Source organism: Euprymna scolopes, chromosome 23 (genome assembly GCF_053919585.1).
Source record: "Euprymna scolopes isolate OS-2025 chromosome 23, ASM5391958v1, whole genome shotgun sequence".
Classification (NCBI taxonomy): domain Eukaryota; kingdom Metazoa; phylum Mollusca; class Cephalopoda; order Sepiida; family Sepiolidae; genus Euprymna; species Euprymna scolopes.
Window position 1 is genome coordinate 78,390,550 of NC_136504.1, and position 15,782 is coordinate 78,406,331.

The 15,782-nt window shown below is 34.3% G+C and overlaps 1 protein-coding gene across 4 annotated transcripts in view; it reads left to right on the forward strand.

Annotated features, from left to right (window-relative positions):
- Positions 1-15,782, forward strand: part of LOC145246027 (coiled-coil domain-containing protein 186-like) — a 202,114-nt gene that overhangs the window by 121,443 nt on the left and 64,889 nt on the right. For all 4 annotated transcript variants that reach the window (XM_080107851.1, XM_080107852.1, XM_080107853.1 and 1 more), the window contains exons 7-8: positions 3,447-3,551; positions 10,515-10,613. In XM_080107851.1, the coding sequence (XP_079963977.1) occupies positions 3,447-3,551; positions 10,515-10,613 (204 nt within the window). The remainder of the gene's footprint in view (positions 1-3,446; positions 3,552-10,514; positions 10,614-15,782) is intronic.

Below are 15,782 nucleotides of genomic sequence, written 5' to 3' on the forward strand. Positions count from 1 at the left end.
TTTATTATTAGTATTATTGTTTGAAATTGTTTTCTGTTTGCAAAATAAATACATATGACATTTTTTGTAAACAAATAATAGTTAGCAATTATTTTTTTAATGAACCTTTTTTCTTTTTTTTTTTTTTTCAACTATTTACGTAAAATAACCAGCAAATGATATTTGTAGGATAATTTTTTTTTTAAACAGCTAAGTCAATAATTGTTTTTTATGAAAGTTTTTTTTTTTTTTTTTCTTCTTAAACTATTTATGTAAAAAAAAAACAAAGAAAAAATCGTAAATAAAAAGAAAAGGAACAAAACTTTTTAAACCAGGATTTTTTTTTTCTTTTTTTGGCCAGGAACAATGAAAGTTTTTTTTTTTTTTTTTTTTTTTTTTTTTTTTTTTTTTTTTTTTTTTAAACCAGAATCCCTGCGAGATTTTTTTTTTTTTTTTAAATTTTTTGCCAGGAACATATTTTCTCAAGATGTATTTTGCTCAGACTTTTGGAGGGCATCAGACGACAAAGTGGATGGAGGTTCACCGTTAAATGGTGATACCCCTCCTCTCCTCCCACTTTGCTGTAAGCCCGCCAAAAGTCTGATACGACCGTGGTCCCCGACAGAATGTTGTTTCTTATTAGTGGAAGGAGGGTTTTGGCATTCCTATTTGATACGTTAACCAAAAAATCCTCCTTTTCGGCGGAGTCAGTGTATCTACCGAAGACCCAGACCGGTGTTAGACGTCTACCGACATTGTGTTTCCGGCGGTTGAAGAAGACAGACTCATCGATTTCAACCGTATGGGCCTGGGCTTTCTATCTGCCGGGGATTCTTGAGAAAGTAATCCCGGCATATATCTCACAGGAAATTCTTCCAGTCCACAATTGTGTGTCGTGACCACAACCCACATTCGCGCTGGAGATTCTTAGTTGCCACCATCTCGAATGCCCATATCGAAATTCTCGTCTGCTGTTTGGTGCGTGCACACGCGGCGAATTGAAACTAAGCGCGCATCGTTTTGATTGGCTGATGACCATGTTTTGCCAGACAGCAGCAAAACCCGAGCTGTTGATGTCATGCGCCGGATAAAGCCGAGCAAATGCTGAGTTACGTCTGGTTCGTTAAATGCACAAATACCGAGATTTCTTGTCCAAGTTACACATTATTTCGTTAAACTTTCCAGTTCAAGATGTTTTTTTATTTCTCTACGTGGACTTCAGGCCAAGATCGCTGTGTAGTATTCTGATGCTACACTTCGCCTTTTCTGTCCTCTGTCAGTGAAGGAGAAATCTTTTATGACTGAGACAATTTTTATGTTTGTTTATATCCAGATTGGCCCTTTTTGGGAGCTGGATTTTCCCCACATTAAAAACCTACCTTGTGTCTAACTCTGTCCTTGTGGGGAGGCAAGTAAATAGAAACTTAACTAGAAACTGAGCACCTCCTACAAATATTTAAATATTGATTTTGCGCTTTTTTTTAATATATAATTGGGTAGATCAGTGTCCATTCGATTATGAGCCACTGAAAAAATTGTAAAAAAGATGGGGAAAAAAATATATTGGGGGTGGGTGGGAGGTACACACACCTGAAGCAAAATCATATTTCACATTATCGTTTTTTTTTTTTTTTTTTGTTTTTTTTTAACAAAACACTGTTTAATTCACTGTTAAAAACTAATGCAATGGATAAAAGTGCACGCAAGTTACGTATTATATAAATATGTAACTTGCGTGCACTTTTATCCAGAGCTTATTTTTTTGTCTTTTCAACCATATAAATATTTTTAAAATTTGACCAGAAATAACACCGGGCTGATTGGGTTTGCTTTAATTATATATTCTGAATAGCTCTAATTAAACAAATTATGTTCTGATAATAAAATAACTCCAACTAAATATGTAAGAACATTTTTTTTGTATTCATATTTCAGTTTTTAAATTTTTAATTCATTCTGGAATGAAAAAAAATTAACAAAAAAACGTTTGTTTACAACAATGTTATCGCTGATAGTATTGCTGATGCTGGTGCTACAGATAGTTTTTAGATATTTTTTTAAAAATAGAACGATTTTTTCCCCAGGTATCATGATTTTAAAGTGTTCAGTACCACAAGAGAAAGCAAGTTACAATTTTCCTTTTAACGGATAAAAATAATAAAAAGATTGATTTATTTAACAGTGGGTGTCTGAAGAAAATATTTTTCAAAATGTTCAATACTCGTCATGTGAAAGTTTTTTGGGTTTTTTTAACGCAACAAAGAATGGGTTGTCAAAAGAATTTCAGACACCTCAATCTAATAAAAGTGACATCTCTTCTAGTTAATTTCCAAATTTCATGAAAAATATCTTAACACAAACGCAGTATGACCATTTACAAATAAGGGGGAAGGGTTCATTACAAAATCTTACCAAAAACGCTGTTTTATGATAACATTTTTATCACTTTATTTGCTTTAAATTACTAAAATATCTAATGTGTGTGATTATTTATTAATTCATTTGAAAGTATATTCATTTCTGAACATAACGGTGGTATTTTGAAGACTTAAAGTGCTTTGGATTTTGAAATATGACGATTTTAGCAGGACTCCCTTGAAATCTGTGATTATCCAAAGCGTTTTATCGTTCATGTGTATTACTATTTGAAATAATATATAGTAATGATAGTAATTTGCTTTGGGTTTTCTGAATTTGCATATTTATTTCATAAACTGCTTCTAATAAATTAATATTCTATAATATAATTTTTAATTAGCGTTGTTATATTTTCTTAGACGCAATAATTTAGTTGATAGTTATGATGTAACTTGTATGCTGAGACTTGATCTTAGTCAAGAAACTATATAATTTTGTTTTTAAATCATAATAGATTAAAAGAAAAGATAATACTATTTATGTGGTGGGTAGTGTAGCATCGGCTTTATATCATCCTCCCAAGAATTACCTCCTTGATTTTTTTTGGGAGTGGTGGTAATCCTCCCAGATATTACATCTTCTTTTGGAAGAGGGGGTGATTTAATATCTATTGTTATTATAAGACCATACTCACGGGTATTCTTTCTTCTATTTTTGTTGAAGGTAGGTTAGTGTGCTATTTATTCTGATATATCTCCCTCCCACAACCGGAAGATATCTTAGATCGGGAAAGTGAAATTTGACGTCAGCACCCAAGCACTCTGGCTAAACGAAAATTGCCTGGACAACCCTGTTGACATTCCTTGGTAGAGATCCCTCAGTTAATTAGCAATAAACTAACCCTTTCTCAAAGGGCTAGAAAGTAAAGCCTGAGTGGATGAACCTCCTAGAACTTCAGATAAACAGAGGAGCAACAATCCAAATACTGCTGGTTGGATTTTGGTATGAAATAATCACCCAGAGGAGGGTGTAGTGTAGTACATATAATGCTAAGAGATGTTTGAGATTAATTGTCAACAAGTTTCTTGAAATCTTGTTTTCCTTTACAGGACACAAAATTTACACTGCAAACAGCAAACACCAAACTGAAAGAATCAAAAGAAGAATGTGAACAGATCCGAAGAGATTGTCAGGATATCATCAAAACATATCAGGTTGATTTGCATTTCATTTCTTTTTTGTATGACTTTGCCAATTATTTCTTTTTTCAGTGCTTACTTAAATTGAAACTCAAGTGAAATATGGCAGTTCAAAATAAAATAGTAAGAAAACTTGTTATCCTTACTTATCTGTCCTATATATAAACACATTCAGATTTCACTTATATTCAGCTGTTCATGACAATAGCATAGGCATATATATATATATGGAAATTAAGCTACACAGGATTTTCTGTTTCATCCTCATGAAGATTCATCAAGCTATTACATGAAATCAATGTTGCTTCATATTCCATATTTTCATCTTTTTATATATTCCCATGGTACTGTCAGCCAATTATTCTTTGTTATTCATACATTAATTCATCATATCTAATGAGTTCAGGTTTAATAGGCAAGGGTTCACTTAATCTCTAATTTACTTATTTTTTTATTCTTTTTGGTGATGATCAGGTTTCTAATTCTCCAGGATTCATTGTCAGGGAATTTAACTGGTTTTGAACAATCAATATACGTTTTTATTGGTCCCCCGATTTCGGAGAGGGACCTATGTTTTCAGTGGCGTCCATGTGTCTGTGTGTCCCTTAGTCCGGACTATTGCCAGATAACTGTCCATTAGTTTTTCCTGAAATTTTGCTACAAATTGTATTTCATTAAATAGATGTGCACAGTAAAAAAAATTTTTTTTACAAAAATTCCCGTTGTGCTCCCAGGGGCTCAAGAGGTCAAAAATGCCCCAAAATGGCACATTTTGCCCCATAACTTCTGATCCATCAATTAGATTTTTTGGAAACTTGGCCAAAATGTGGAGCCCATTTTTCTTACTATAAATCCAGCATGGGTGACCCTGGCAAAATTCTGGTTCGCGACCCAGGGGACTTTAAGTGCTAAAAATGCCTCTTTTTGTGGCTCTTTTTTTCATAATTGTCAACAAAAACTTTATATATCTGACTATATAGTGGTTTTGCACGGTGGTCAACTCAAATATACATGTGTTAAGGCCTGAAACTGCACCGTTATCCATTTACATTGAGATTTGGCATCCCCAGGGGCTCAAAAAATGTCAAAAATGGCCAAAAATGACATTTTTTGACCTATAGCGTTTGATCCATCCATTAGATTTTCCTGAAACTTGGCCAAAATGTGGAGCTCATTGTTCTTAATATAAATTCAATATGGGTTACTCTGGCAAAATTCTGATTCGCATCCCACTGAGACTTTTAGGGCTAAAAAAATGCCTTTTTGGAGCTCTTTTTTCATATTACTCAAGAACTTGATATGTATGTCTATATAGTAGTTTTCCATGGTGCTGAATTCAAATATACATGTCTTAAGGTATGAAACTGCATCGTTTGTCCATTTTCACTGGGATTCGGTGTTCCTAACAGCTCAAAAGGGTCCAAAAATGCCCTAAAATTGCAAAAAATTACACTTTTTACCCCATAACTTTTGTCCCACCCATTAGAGGCTGGCTAATTGCGAACAGTGGCAGCTGTGGTCGAAGGGAATGATAAGGTAGGGATAAAAATAATAAAAAGATTGATTTATTTAACAGTGGGTGGGAAATTAGTGAGAGACCATTCCTTCCAGGGTTGGGAAATTCATCCCTAATTTCAACTCGTTTTGCTATTAGCCACTCATGTCTGTGAGGAATTCCATTGTCTTTAAAGACAACATAATCATGTATTCTCAAAACAATTAGCTTTTCCAAAAATTGTAGGGAAATATTTTCGTTTTCCACAATTATTATATTCAAATGAGAATGTAACTTTGTCCTCAAGAAGGAAAAGAATTTTCCATTTTACTTAGTTTATCTTTTAAATAAAATGTTCATTAATTTTCATTTTGAAAGAAACTGTGTTTTCATATATGAAATTTGTTTTCAAAAAAAGTTTGGAGACTTTCTATCTTTTACTGACTCTGAGAAGTTGGCTTGTTTGTTTTTGATCTGAGAGAATCCTAAAAAGGAAAGAAAAAACATTGTTTTTAACTGAATTTATTTTACCAGAAAAAAAATTTAAATTTATTCATGAAAAATTATATGAGCTGACAATTTACAAACTTCTCTAACAAAATTTTTTGCTATACTGTGAGGATTTCATGTCTCCGGTCAGTCTCAAAAGTCAAAGGATACCCTCCCCCCGCCCCTGTAGGAGCAGCTGCACATGTAATTGTGAAGCAAGAGTTGCACAATCCTCAGCCACACCTCTCCTAAATCGGCACTGTTTGAATTCAGTGGCAAGGAGAAGTCCAAGATGACTGGAAACAATCAGAGAGCACATACAGCACCTGAAGTCCCAAATGGTCACCCATTTAGTACTGACCAGGTTCAACGTTGCTTAACTTTGGTGATCCAGTGAGCAAAATAAATTGTTTTGAACTATTAAAATAATTTTCAATACTTTGGAGAATGTTTACTCATTTTTTTATAAGCAATTATATTTGAATTCATGTTTTGAAACATGACCTAAATCACAAATCCATGACATCCTGCCAAAGCTTTAATTATTTTATTAAGGTAATGTTTAAGTTCAATGTATAAGAAAATCCTAATAGTTCAGTTGGTAGAATGTCAGACTGAAGATCTCAAGGTTTTGTTTTCAATTTCTGATCGTGGCATTCACTTTATTTGTTGAGAATTTATTTAATATGGATGCAATATTTTTCATTTCTTTTAATCCTGAATATTAGTCTCGTTTTCTTTTTATTTATCTTTTTTTGTTTTTCCTAAATCTTTTTTGTCAAATATACTATTATTAACCAATACTTTTTTCCTATATTTAAAATGAGAAAAAAAAAAGAAGTCTCCTATGAAATTGAACATTTCCCAAATTATACCTGAATATTATCTGAACTCAAAAACATGTGGCTTTTTTTTCTCTCTAAAATATGCATTACTTCTAGCTAGTCTAAACTTAATACGTAATCCTAAAGGTATTACTTCTTAACCAGTTTTTTAAACGAGTTAAAATTTAACCAGACTTTCCAATTTGATAAAAGTTCCATTATAGCATATTTATTATGGGGTGGAGCTGGAATGGTTGAACATTCTAGCTCGAGGTAGATAAAGGCAAAAAGTATCCATGTATTAATATGGGAGGGGAGATTATCTTCAAGTACTGTCCTAAACTGGGAATGGGGCAACGGACTTTAAGTAGATATTAATAAGTCCTTCTCACCTTTTTTTTTAAATGGAGAGTAGATAATACATGTGGATGTGTTATCGGCAGCTCCAGTAACTCTTGCTTCTCCTTTTTTGTCCTTCAGTCCTCATTTCTAATGAGTGATTTTTCTGACAAAGGGTGAAGAAAAAGCTGCTTTCCAGGTCGGTAGTACTTTGTGAACAGTAGCCTGAGATGTCGGAAAATTTCTGTTTCTATGTCTATCCTTGTGATCATGTCATTAGTAAGGGTGCTGGAGGTAAACGTTTCTGGTAGGGCCTCTTGATGCCATACTAGTGGGTAATTGTTACGGCTTTACCTTATGTGCTACAAAAAAAAAAAAAAAAATTTTTTTTTTTTCTCTTACTTTCCCTCTCTATCCTGCTCCAACCAAGTCTATCGACCTGTTCCACAAATCCCAAAACCTCAATATGACAAATCTCCAAAAACAAAACACGAATAAACCTAGAACCCTATCCTCCAACATAGACCCCTACTACCAGGTCTCCTTCTCCAGCATCAGGGGTCTACGTTCCAACCTTCCAGAGGTTGAAACAGGAGATGAAACCGGACATATTCTTTCTAAGTGAAACTGGCATAGGGCCAACCACTTACCTAGACGAATTCATAATTAAAGAATACTCTAACTTAACATCTAAATCTGACCCCCAAGATTGCCATGGGCATGGAATATGTGCCTACATTAAAGATGGCTTTCCATGTGGTAGAGATATCTCCACAGAAGACCCTAATTTACCTTATATGTGCTTCCGGGTTGCACTAGCTTACACCACTGCATTTATATTTGCCCTCTATCGCCCCCACAACAGTGGGGTTACTATCTTTAAGAGCATATCTGCAAAAATTGACCACATCCTGTCTGCTCATCCTTCGGCTAACATTCACATTTGCGGTGACTTCAGTGTCCATAATGTGGAATGGCTGACCCACTCAAATAAGACCGATGATGAGGGGAGATTCTGTCATGATTTTGCCATTGCCTATGACCTCACTCAGATTGTTCACGAACCCATCTGTGTGCCCAATACTACCGGTCAGTATGCAAGCCTTCTAGACCTTTTCCTCACAACTTCCCCTGAGCTATGTTCATGTTCCATTCTATCTCCTCTGGGATCCTCTGACCACTCTGTTGTAGCAGTTAAGATAAAAATGAAATGTAATAAGTCTTCAGACGTACCTCTCCACCACACTGTATATCGATACTCTATGGCTGACTGGGATAGCTTCCGTACATTCATATCCGATCTACCTTTGCATTCCATGTTTAAAAAAGATGTGCCCTCTATAGTATCAGACCCGACCGAATGGTTAATTGTAGGCATAGATCGATTCATACCATTCAAAAAATTCCAACAAAAACCTAACAGCCATCCATGGTTCTCCGCAGAATGTGCTGCTGCCATCGCGCACAGAAATCACTTTTTCCATAGCTACCAATGTAATAGATGTACTGAGACTAAAGCTGCTTTCAGGACTGCCAGCAACCACTGTAAAAGAGTAATAAAAAATGCAAGAGAGCTATATGCTAAGTCTGTTAAATCCAAAGTAGATGAGCAGCGGCTTGGTTCCCACCAGTTTTGGCAAATATCAAACAGGATCCTGAACAGAAGCGTGCGTTCTATCCCAACCATCATCAATGGACCTGAGGTCATCTCATCAGCATCAGACAAGGCCAAACTATTTGCCAAGAACTTTGCAGCTAATTCTACCCTATGCGACGAAGGCCATCAACTCCCTGTATTTCCTCCTATAACATACAAATATCTGTGCGTAAGGTCGTCAAACTAATCAAGAACCTTGATTCCAGTAAAGTAACTGGCCCTGACGGCATTCCAGTTATAGTGCTGAAAAAGCTCCAACCAGAACTTGTCCCCATATTTACAAAACTGTTTAAACGTTGCCTTAAGGAGAAGTGCTTTCCAACACCCTAGAAAACCTAATCAGTATGCCCTGTATTTAAGAATTTAGGTGAAAAGTCATCTCCCTCTCAGTACAGACCAATAAGTTTCTTGTGTGTCAAGAGTAAGTTGTTGGAATCCATATTAAATAGAGAAGTAGTCAACCACCTCAGCAGAAACAACCTTCTTAGTGACATGCAATATGGTTTCTGCTACGCAAGATCTACAGCAGATGTGCTAACTGTTATATCTCGTAGGATTAGTGAATCTCTTGACAAAGGCTTCCTTTCCAGGGCAGTTGCTCTTGACATATCGAAGGCCTTCGATAAGGTATGGCATAAGGGCCTACTTCACAAGATTTCCAGCTGCGGTATCACTGGTAATGTTTTCTCAATCATTAAATCATTTCTCTCTGATAGGTTAATAAGAGTAGTGGTTGATGGGCAGAAATCAGAGGCCGACAGTATTAATGCTGGAGTCCTTCAGGGGTCCATCCTGGGCCGAACTCCCTTCCTGATCTACATCAATGATCTCCCAAAACACATACTTAAATCATTCGTTGACATCTCTGCTGATGACACGACCATCTATGGCAACACATCAAAGGCCGTAAATGACAAGGTTCTCTCTAATTCTGTTTCTTCTGATCTTGAGTGTGTGGTACAGTGGGGGAAGAGGTGGCTGGTTACTTTTAATGCATCCAAAACCAAGCTTCTATTTTTACATCATCAACGCTCTGATCCCCATCTGGCATCAATTGAAATGGATGGCTCTCGTCTTGGGGAGGCTCCATGTTTTGACAAGCGTTTGGGTTTGACTTTTACTCCTGATCTGAAATAGAACACGTACATTAGGTCTGTTGCCAAGTACGCTGGGAAAATGGTGGGATCCTTCTACCACTCCAGAAGATATCTCACTACTGATGCAATTCTGTATCTATATAAAAGCCAAGTATGTCCAAGGATGGAGTACTGCTGCAACATCTGGGCAGGAGCTGCTAAAAACAGCCTATCCTGCCTTGACAGAGTACAAAATAGACTTTGTGGCTTAGTGGGGGGGTGCCCTTTTCTCTACCCTGCAGCCTCTCTCCCACAGAAGGGACGTTGCGAGCCTGTCTTTGTTTTATCGTTACTTCCATGGCAGGTGCTCGTCTGAACTCCAATCCCTGGTCCCCCCTCGCCAATCTTTCACGAGAAACACCCGTCTGGCTGAAACTACTGTCAATAATTTTCCCCACTCTTTATCTGTGCCTAAATCCAAACATAGATTCCATGAGCAGAGCTTCTTTCTCAAAAGTGCACGACTGTGGAACTCTCTTCCGTTTGCCTGTTTCTCACCTGACTACAACTTGGATGTCTTCATAAACAAACATAAACAAATTCCTGACAAACCGCCCTCTTAAGTAAGACACTCTATCAAATCTCCAATACTAATGATTACTACAATACTATCTCATTGATTACTGTACATGCAATAACCTTTATCCCTGAGTGGCCTCCGGGCCTTGATAAGTAGTGACCTCCATGTAAAAAAAAAAAAAAAAAAAAAAAAAAAAGTAGTTAATATCTGATATTTCGAAATGAGACAAATTTTTCAATTTGTTTATTACATTAAAAAAATTGTGAATGACGGACAAAAATCTTTATTTATATAAGATTTGTGAATGAAGTCTGTGTTTTTTGTTCTCGTATTTGTTATTGAATTTTTCCTTCATTATTAATTAGTAAGCAAATTCACTTGTTAATAACAATCTCCTTAGTTCTAGTTTTTATTATGACTTTTTGTATGTACATTTAACCAATTTTACTATTCTTGTGTTGCCTTGATTCAGATTTTGTAGAATGACAATATAATATTGTTTACATTTGTCCCTGTAGGAATCAGAAGAAATCAAGTCAAATTCTTTGGATAGCCAATTGAAGGTTAAAGAAAGTGAACTCAAGGTTCAAGAGCGAGAAAAAAATGATCAACAAGAGGTTGGTACAGTGTTTCTAATGCTTCTCTTTGTTTGATTGTGTAAAATTTCTAGTTAATAGTACATGTATAATGTTTCTAATCAATAAAGTTATTTAATTATTTCCTTTTTGTTAAAATCCTGTGAAAAAGACAAAAAGTAGATCTGTCCTAATTAATTGTAGAAATGTTATCTTAGAAATTTTAGTAATTTATGAAATCTCATTCCAGCTGTTTTATTATAAAATTAATGTAGCATGGCTACAGCATTTATTTCAGCTTTCTATTCATCTGTGTGTGTATACTCTTCAGCTTTGCAACATGCTTTCAAACAGAAACACCTCCTCCTCCAGTGGTGGTTTGTACTGTTGTTTTATGGCTTGTGTGGTTGAACAGCAGGACTGTAGTGTTTTTACATCACAAGTTGTTGCTCAGTATATAGTGATGTTTCCTTTCTATTTTCTCTCGTAATATGTAGCTGAAATCTTGTTTGGTTGACACATCGTAAATTTTTGACTCAATGGATAGTGACATCTTTCTGTTTCTTTCTTGATATATTTGACTCCTTAATAACACCGATTGTAAAAGTTAATAATAAACGCAAAATAGGCATTCAATAATACTTTCAGGAGTTTTATTTTTATTTCCACTATATGATATACATACATAACATCCCCCAATCAATAAGCTGTTGTTCCCAAAGCATAATCGCTTTCTCATAGTTCAAAAAAAAAGAGAAAGATCTGATCAACTTATCTGCTACATCTCACTACCAACTTTCTGTTTGTGTCGCAATATCTTGACACATAGCTTCAATTCTAACTTGACTTTGAATAAAAAATTCCATTTTTTTGTTTAAACAAACTTTACATGGATTTTCCCTTTTTAACTTAATTTTTACGCACCCAACATGGAATCTTTCTGATAAAAAAGAAAAGCCCAGCTAAAATGCTTTTGATGCAGTCTAATTTCAAGTCTAGCAATAATAATGTGAAATCTGAAAATAATGCAAAGTTTGTATATTTGTGTTGGTTGAAGTTTATGAAGTGAAAGTTATATAAATATCTCTATATGAAAATGGATGGATACCTTTTAGTTTTAAAGATGTTTTTTAGGTACTTGTATAATAATGAAGTAATGTTTATGTGGTTACTCCTGGGTACTGGTACAATTTGTGACCCATGCTAAAATCAACTTTTTATTAGCATATTCTAGCTGTTTATGTAAATAGTTGGAAGATGCTGAATGAAAACATCTAGGTCTTAAAATCAAATTTTATGTGATATATTTTGTGATGAAGAGATGAAGAAAATATAATGAAATAATTTTTTTTTTACATCAGTATCTACTCTGTAACACAGATCACATTTTTCACAAGAAAATTAAGGTTCTTTTAATTATTTTTTTTTTTTTTGTTTTAATATATTTTTTCTTGTACTGGTATAGCTTTTAAACCAGATGTTAGTTTAGGATTAGATGTGTTAGGATATAAAGAAATACCATGGTTTGTTTTAAGTTGTTGTTAGGGTTTGGCTGAAAAAATATTTTTACATTTTTTTAGTCCTTCAGGAGACTAACTGAATTTTCCTAAAATACTGAAATTTGTTGTCATTTCAATCATCTTAAAGAAAATTATGATGTATTCGATTCACAATTGCAAATTGTTGTCTGCTGCAATTTGATTGGCTAAGCACATGCATTTTGTCTGGTTTCATACTCTTTTTTTCCTTGTGAATGTAGTCTCTTAAGGGGAGTTACAAAGGCTTCCACTTTAAGGCAATTGTAACGGTTTTTGGGATGAGCCCAGGGGTTTGAAGTATATTGGGATTCCGGATGGAGATCCCATGTGCCGGTAGCCCAGAGCTAGGAATTTCAAGGAGAAATTCTCCTCCCACGTTGTAAGATAAAAGAAGATATGCAGTGTGCCGGTTGTAATGATATCACAACCAAATGGCACTTGCCGAGGTTCGAACCAGTGTTATCGTCATGAAACACCTTAATGACATTCACAGTTAATAATTAGAATAAGGCAATAAGAACGACGATGATACAATCGGGTACGAACATACTAAAAATACATTAATTTATTTGCATGAATGTAATACAGGTGAATGCAAAAAAAACAAAAAACAACAATAATGCAAATGGAGGTGCAGACAACATATGGGTTGAGATGAGGAGAGGGGAGCGAACGATAATAAGGTTTATTCATGGAGACATATTGTCTCTTTCCCCCTTTCGAGTCACAGTTATTGTTCAGAATCAGACAGTAATATGTTTTCTTCTTTCTTTACGCATGGCAAAAAGTCAATTTATATATAGCAAGAATAACATTTGAGCATAAGGACATGGGATTGGGTTCGGCGGATTGGGGAGAATGAAAATTGGAAGATACTTAGCTCTGTTAGTGATTATCCATTCCTGTCGAGCGTGTGTTAACGTAAATATCCTTTTTTTCCTTCGTCACCATTCTTTTCTTTTTTTTTCAACATTATCCCTGATGTGTGATTTTTAGTACATAGTCTTCCATTGGAGGGCTATTCATCTCCAAGAATAATATTTGGCCAAAGTAAATCCAAGCTTTGAGTTGATTTCCCTTTTTGGTCGTTGGCAATCTGGTTTGAGTGGGCTGTATTTTATTCACCTCTGCGACTTTCTACGCTGGTGTTCAACTCCATTTTTCTCAGGAGCGATGATTTCACTAAGTGTCCTCGTTGCTTGCAGCAGCCCAACTGAATTTCCCGCTCTTTTGTCCATGTGTTTCCTTCTGAGATGGGTGTGGGTTGGGGTTTCTGTCTGGCTCACATCCGTTCACATTTGTCATCTCCTCGCAAGGCGATGGGTTGGGGCTAAGGATCTTGTCTCTGTGACTTCCTTTGCATGGGTGGAATGAAAAGAGGTTGGGGTAGGTTGTCTATTTCGACTTGGTTTTCAATCGTCGCTGCTCGACGAGTGGGGAATGGGGTGTCTGCTTGACTAATAAATACATTTATTATGAAAAGAGAAAGGGGTGGGGTTCTAGTCTTTTCTTATAACACAATTCACTTCTCTTCCATAACCCAAAATCATTGTACAATGAATTCCTGTTTTTATAGTTCCCCAATTTTAGCAAGATTTCTTGATTTTGCTTTTTTTTTTAATAATTTGACTCTCAATATGATAATTTGTCTCTCAAAGTTGTTGAAATAGTATTGTGAAATTTTCAGCATACTGAAAATTTTTGAAACTGAATGATTTGTGGCAAATTTTTTCATTAATTGAAGAATGTATCCATTTGATGACGTTCTGATTTCCATATCAATAGATAAGTCAGTTCATTGTGCAAAAGTTCCACCAGTTAATGCTAATATTTAAAATTTGAGAATTACCAGAATGCAAGATTTCACCTGCAACAAAATAACATATTTTTTAGTTCTATTATTTGAAAACATTTATTATAAAGTAAGAGATGTATATAAATACTGGAAAATATGTCTGAAAATCATAAAACATCTAAAGACTTCTTAGAAAATACACAAGATTATATTCAGAATCCTAATGTTATAAATATATATAAAAATGCAAGGAAGATAACATGCAATTTTCTGATAGTATTTTCAAGTTAATTCAAGTTTTACAGTATCTTTTGTTTATTATATTGTTAGGTGAAAATACAGAATAGTTACAAAAAAATCTTCCCCTTGCCATGTTAAGAATGGGTTTTTAAATAATGTTATTATTTCAGCACAATACATAAATATTGAAAAAATATTTGAAAGGTTATAATTATATATTGTTTTATTATTTCTAGGGCATGCCAGTAGATAATAATAAAAAAAGAAAAAAATGAATATTTCATTGTTTTAGTCAATTTGAACAAACGTTTTATAAGTTTTTGTTGTGCGTCACAGCACACTAAAAATTCTCATATTATTTCCACTCGTCAGCATTTCTATTAATGTGTATGTAAAAAGGGTTCAACCAATTTTCTTCAAATTTTAAGACAAAATAAATTAATATATTGGCTATTAAATTTACTTAGCTTTTTACTACAAAGCTTCAACTTTGAAATGTTCTAATTTTTGCCTGAAAAGATGACCATGTTTTATTCAAATTCCATGGCAAAGACAATTCTTTTCCCTAATTAACTAAAAAAATATGAAACTTCATCGAGTGGGAGAATTTCCATATCAAGTGTTTGTGAACAGACCTTGATCGCATAGTTGCAAAAAAGTCATCTATCACTAACAGGCATGCTATGCTGGCATGTTTTATTTTTAATAGTTAGATGTAAAGAGCGATTTCTTGGAATACACAACTCAACAAAAAATATTCAAATACTTTTATAGTTAAAGAAAAATTTATTGTGATTCCATATATGTTTGATTTTGATGGACTTGGGAGAAATTTACTAATGATTGATTTAAAGACTATGACTATCAGATTAAATAGCAGCATGCACCTTATCCAGCACTGAACAGTACATTTTCTGATATTGCTACTATTAAGATTGTATACACTTTTAAGAACAGCAGATTGTAAAAAAAAAAAAACTCCTCAACTAGCACCAATATGGCCAACTTTGTATACAATTATTATGAAAACACTGTTTTTATACATCGTCTATGAAATTTTCAAAATACAATTAGAAAAACTTACAAATCATCCTTGCTCATATGTGTACACTAGACCTCATACAAGTTCTAACATTTACATATAGACCCGTTACATATTTCATTCATACAATTCTAAACAAAACCCAACTATTAAATAGTGACCATTACGGTAAATCAGACAAATCCAAATGATATCTACTGGATCTCTTCACTCCCTAAAGAACATACAATGATTTTAGATGACTATAGACGCTCTTACAAATTCGTCACTTTGTTTCCCCTCATACTTGGTTGGCCATTATTTGTTTCCTTCCCACTTCCATCAGTAGTAAATGAAAATGCTTGAAATATTGGTACATCTTTAAAACTGTGTCCTTAAATATTTTTCTCAAGTGATCATGAGGAGTGTAGATCTGAGTTAAAAAGTAAAAGTTCCACTGCTTTCCTCTAAATATAATAAAATATTGGAATTAAAACAATAAAATCGATTGAAAATAATTTTTTACTTTTAAAAATGCGGATCAATATTTAGCATAAATGATGAAAAAGAAGAAAATTATTAACATCAATTACAGTAGAACCCCCGGATATGGTGGC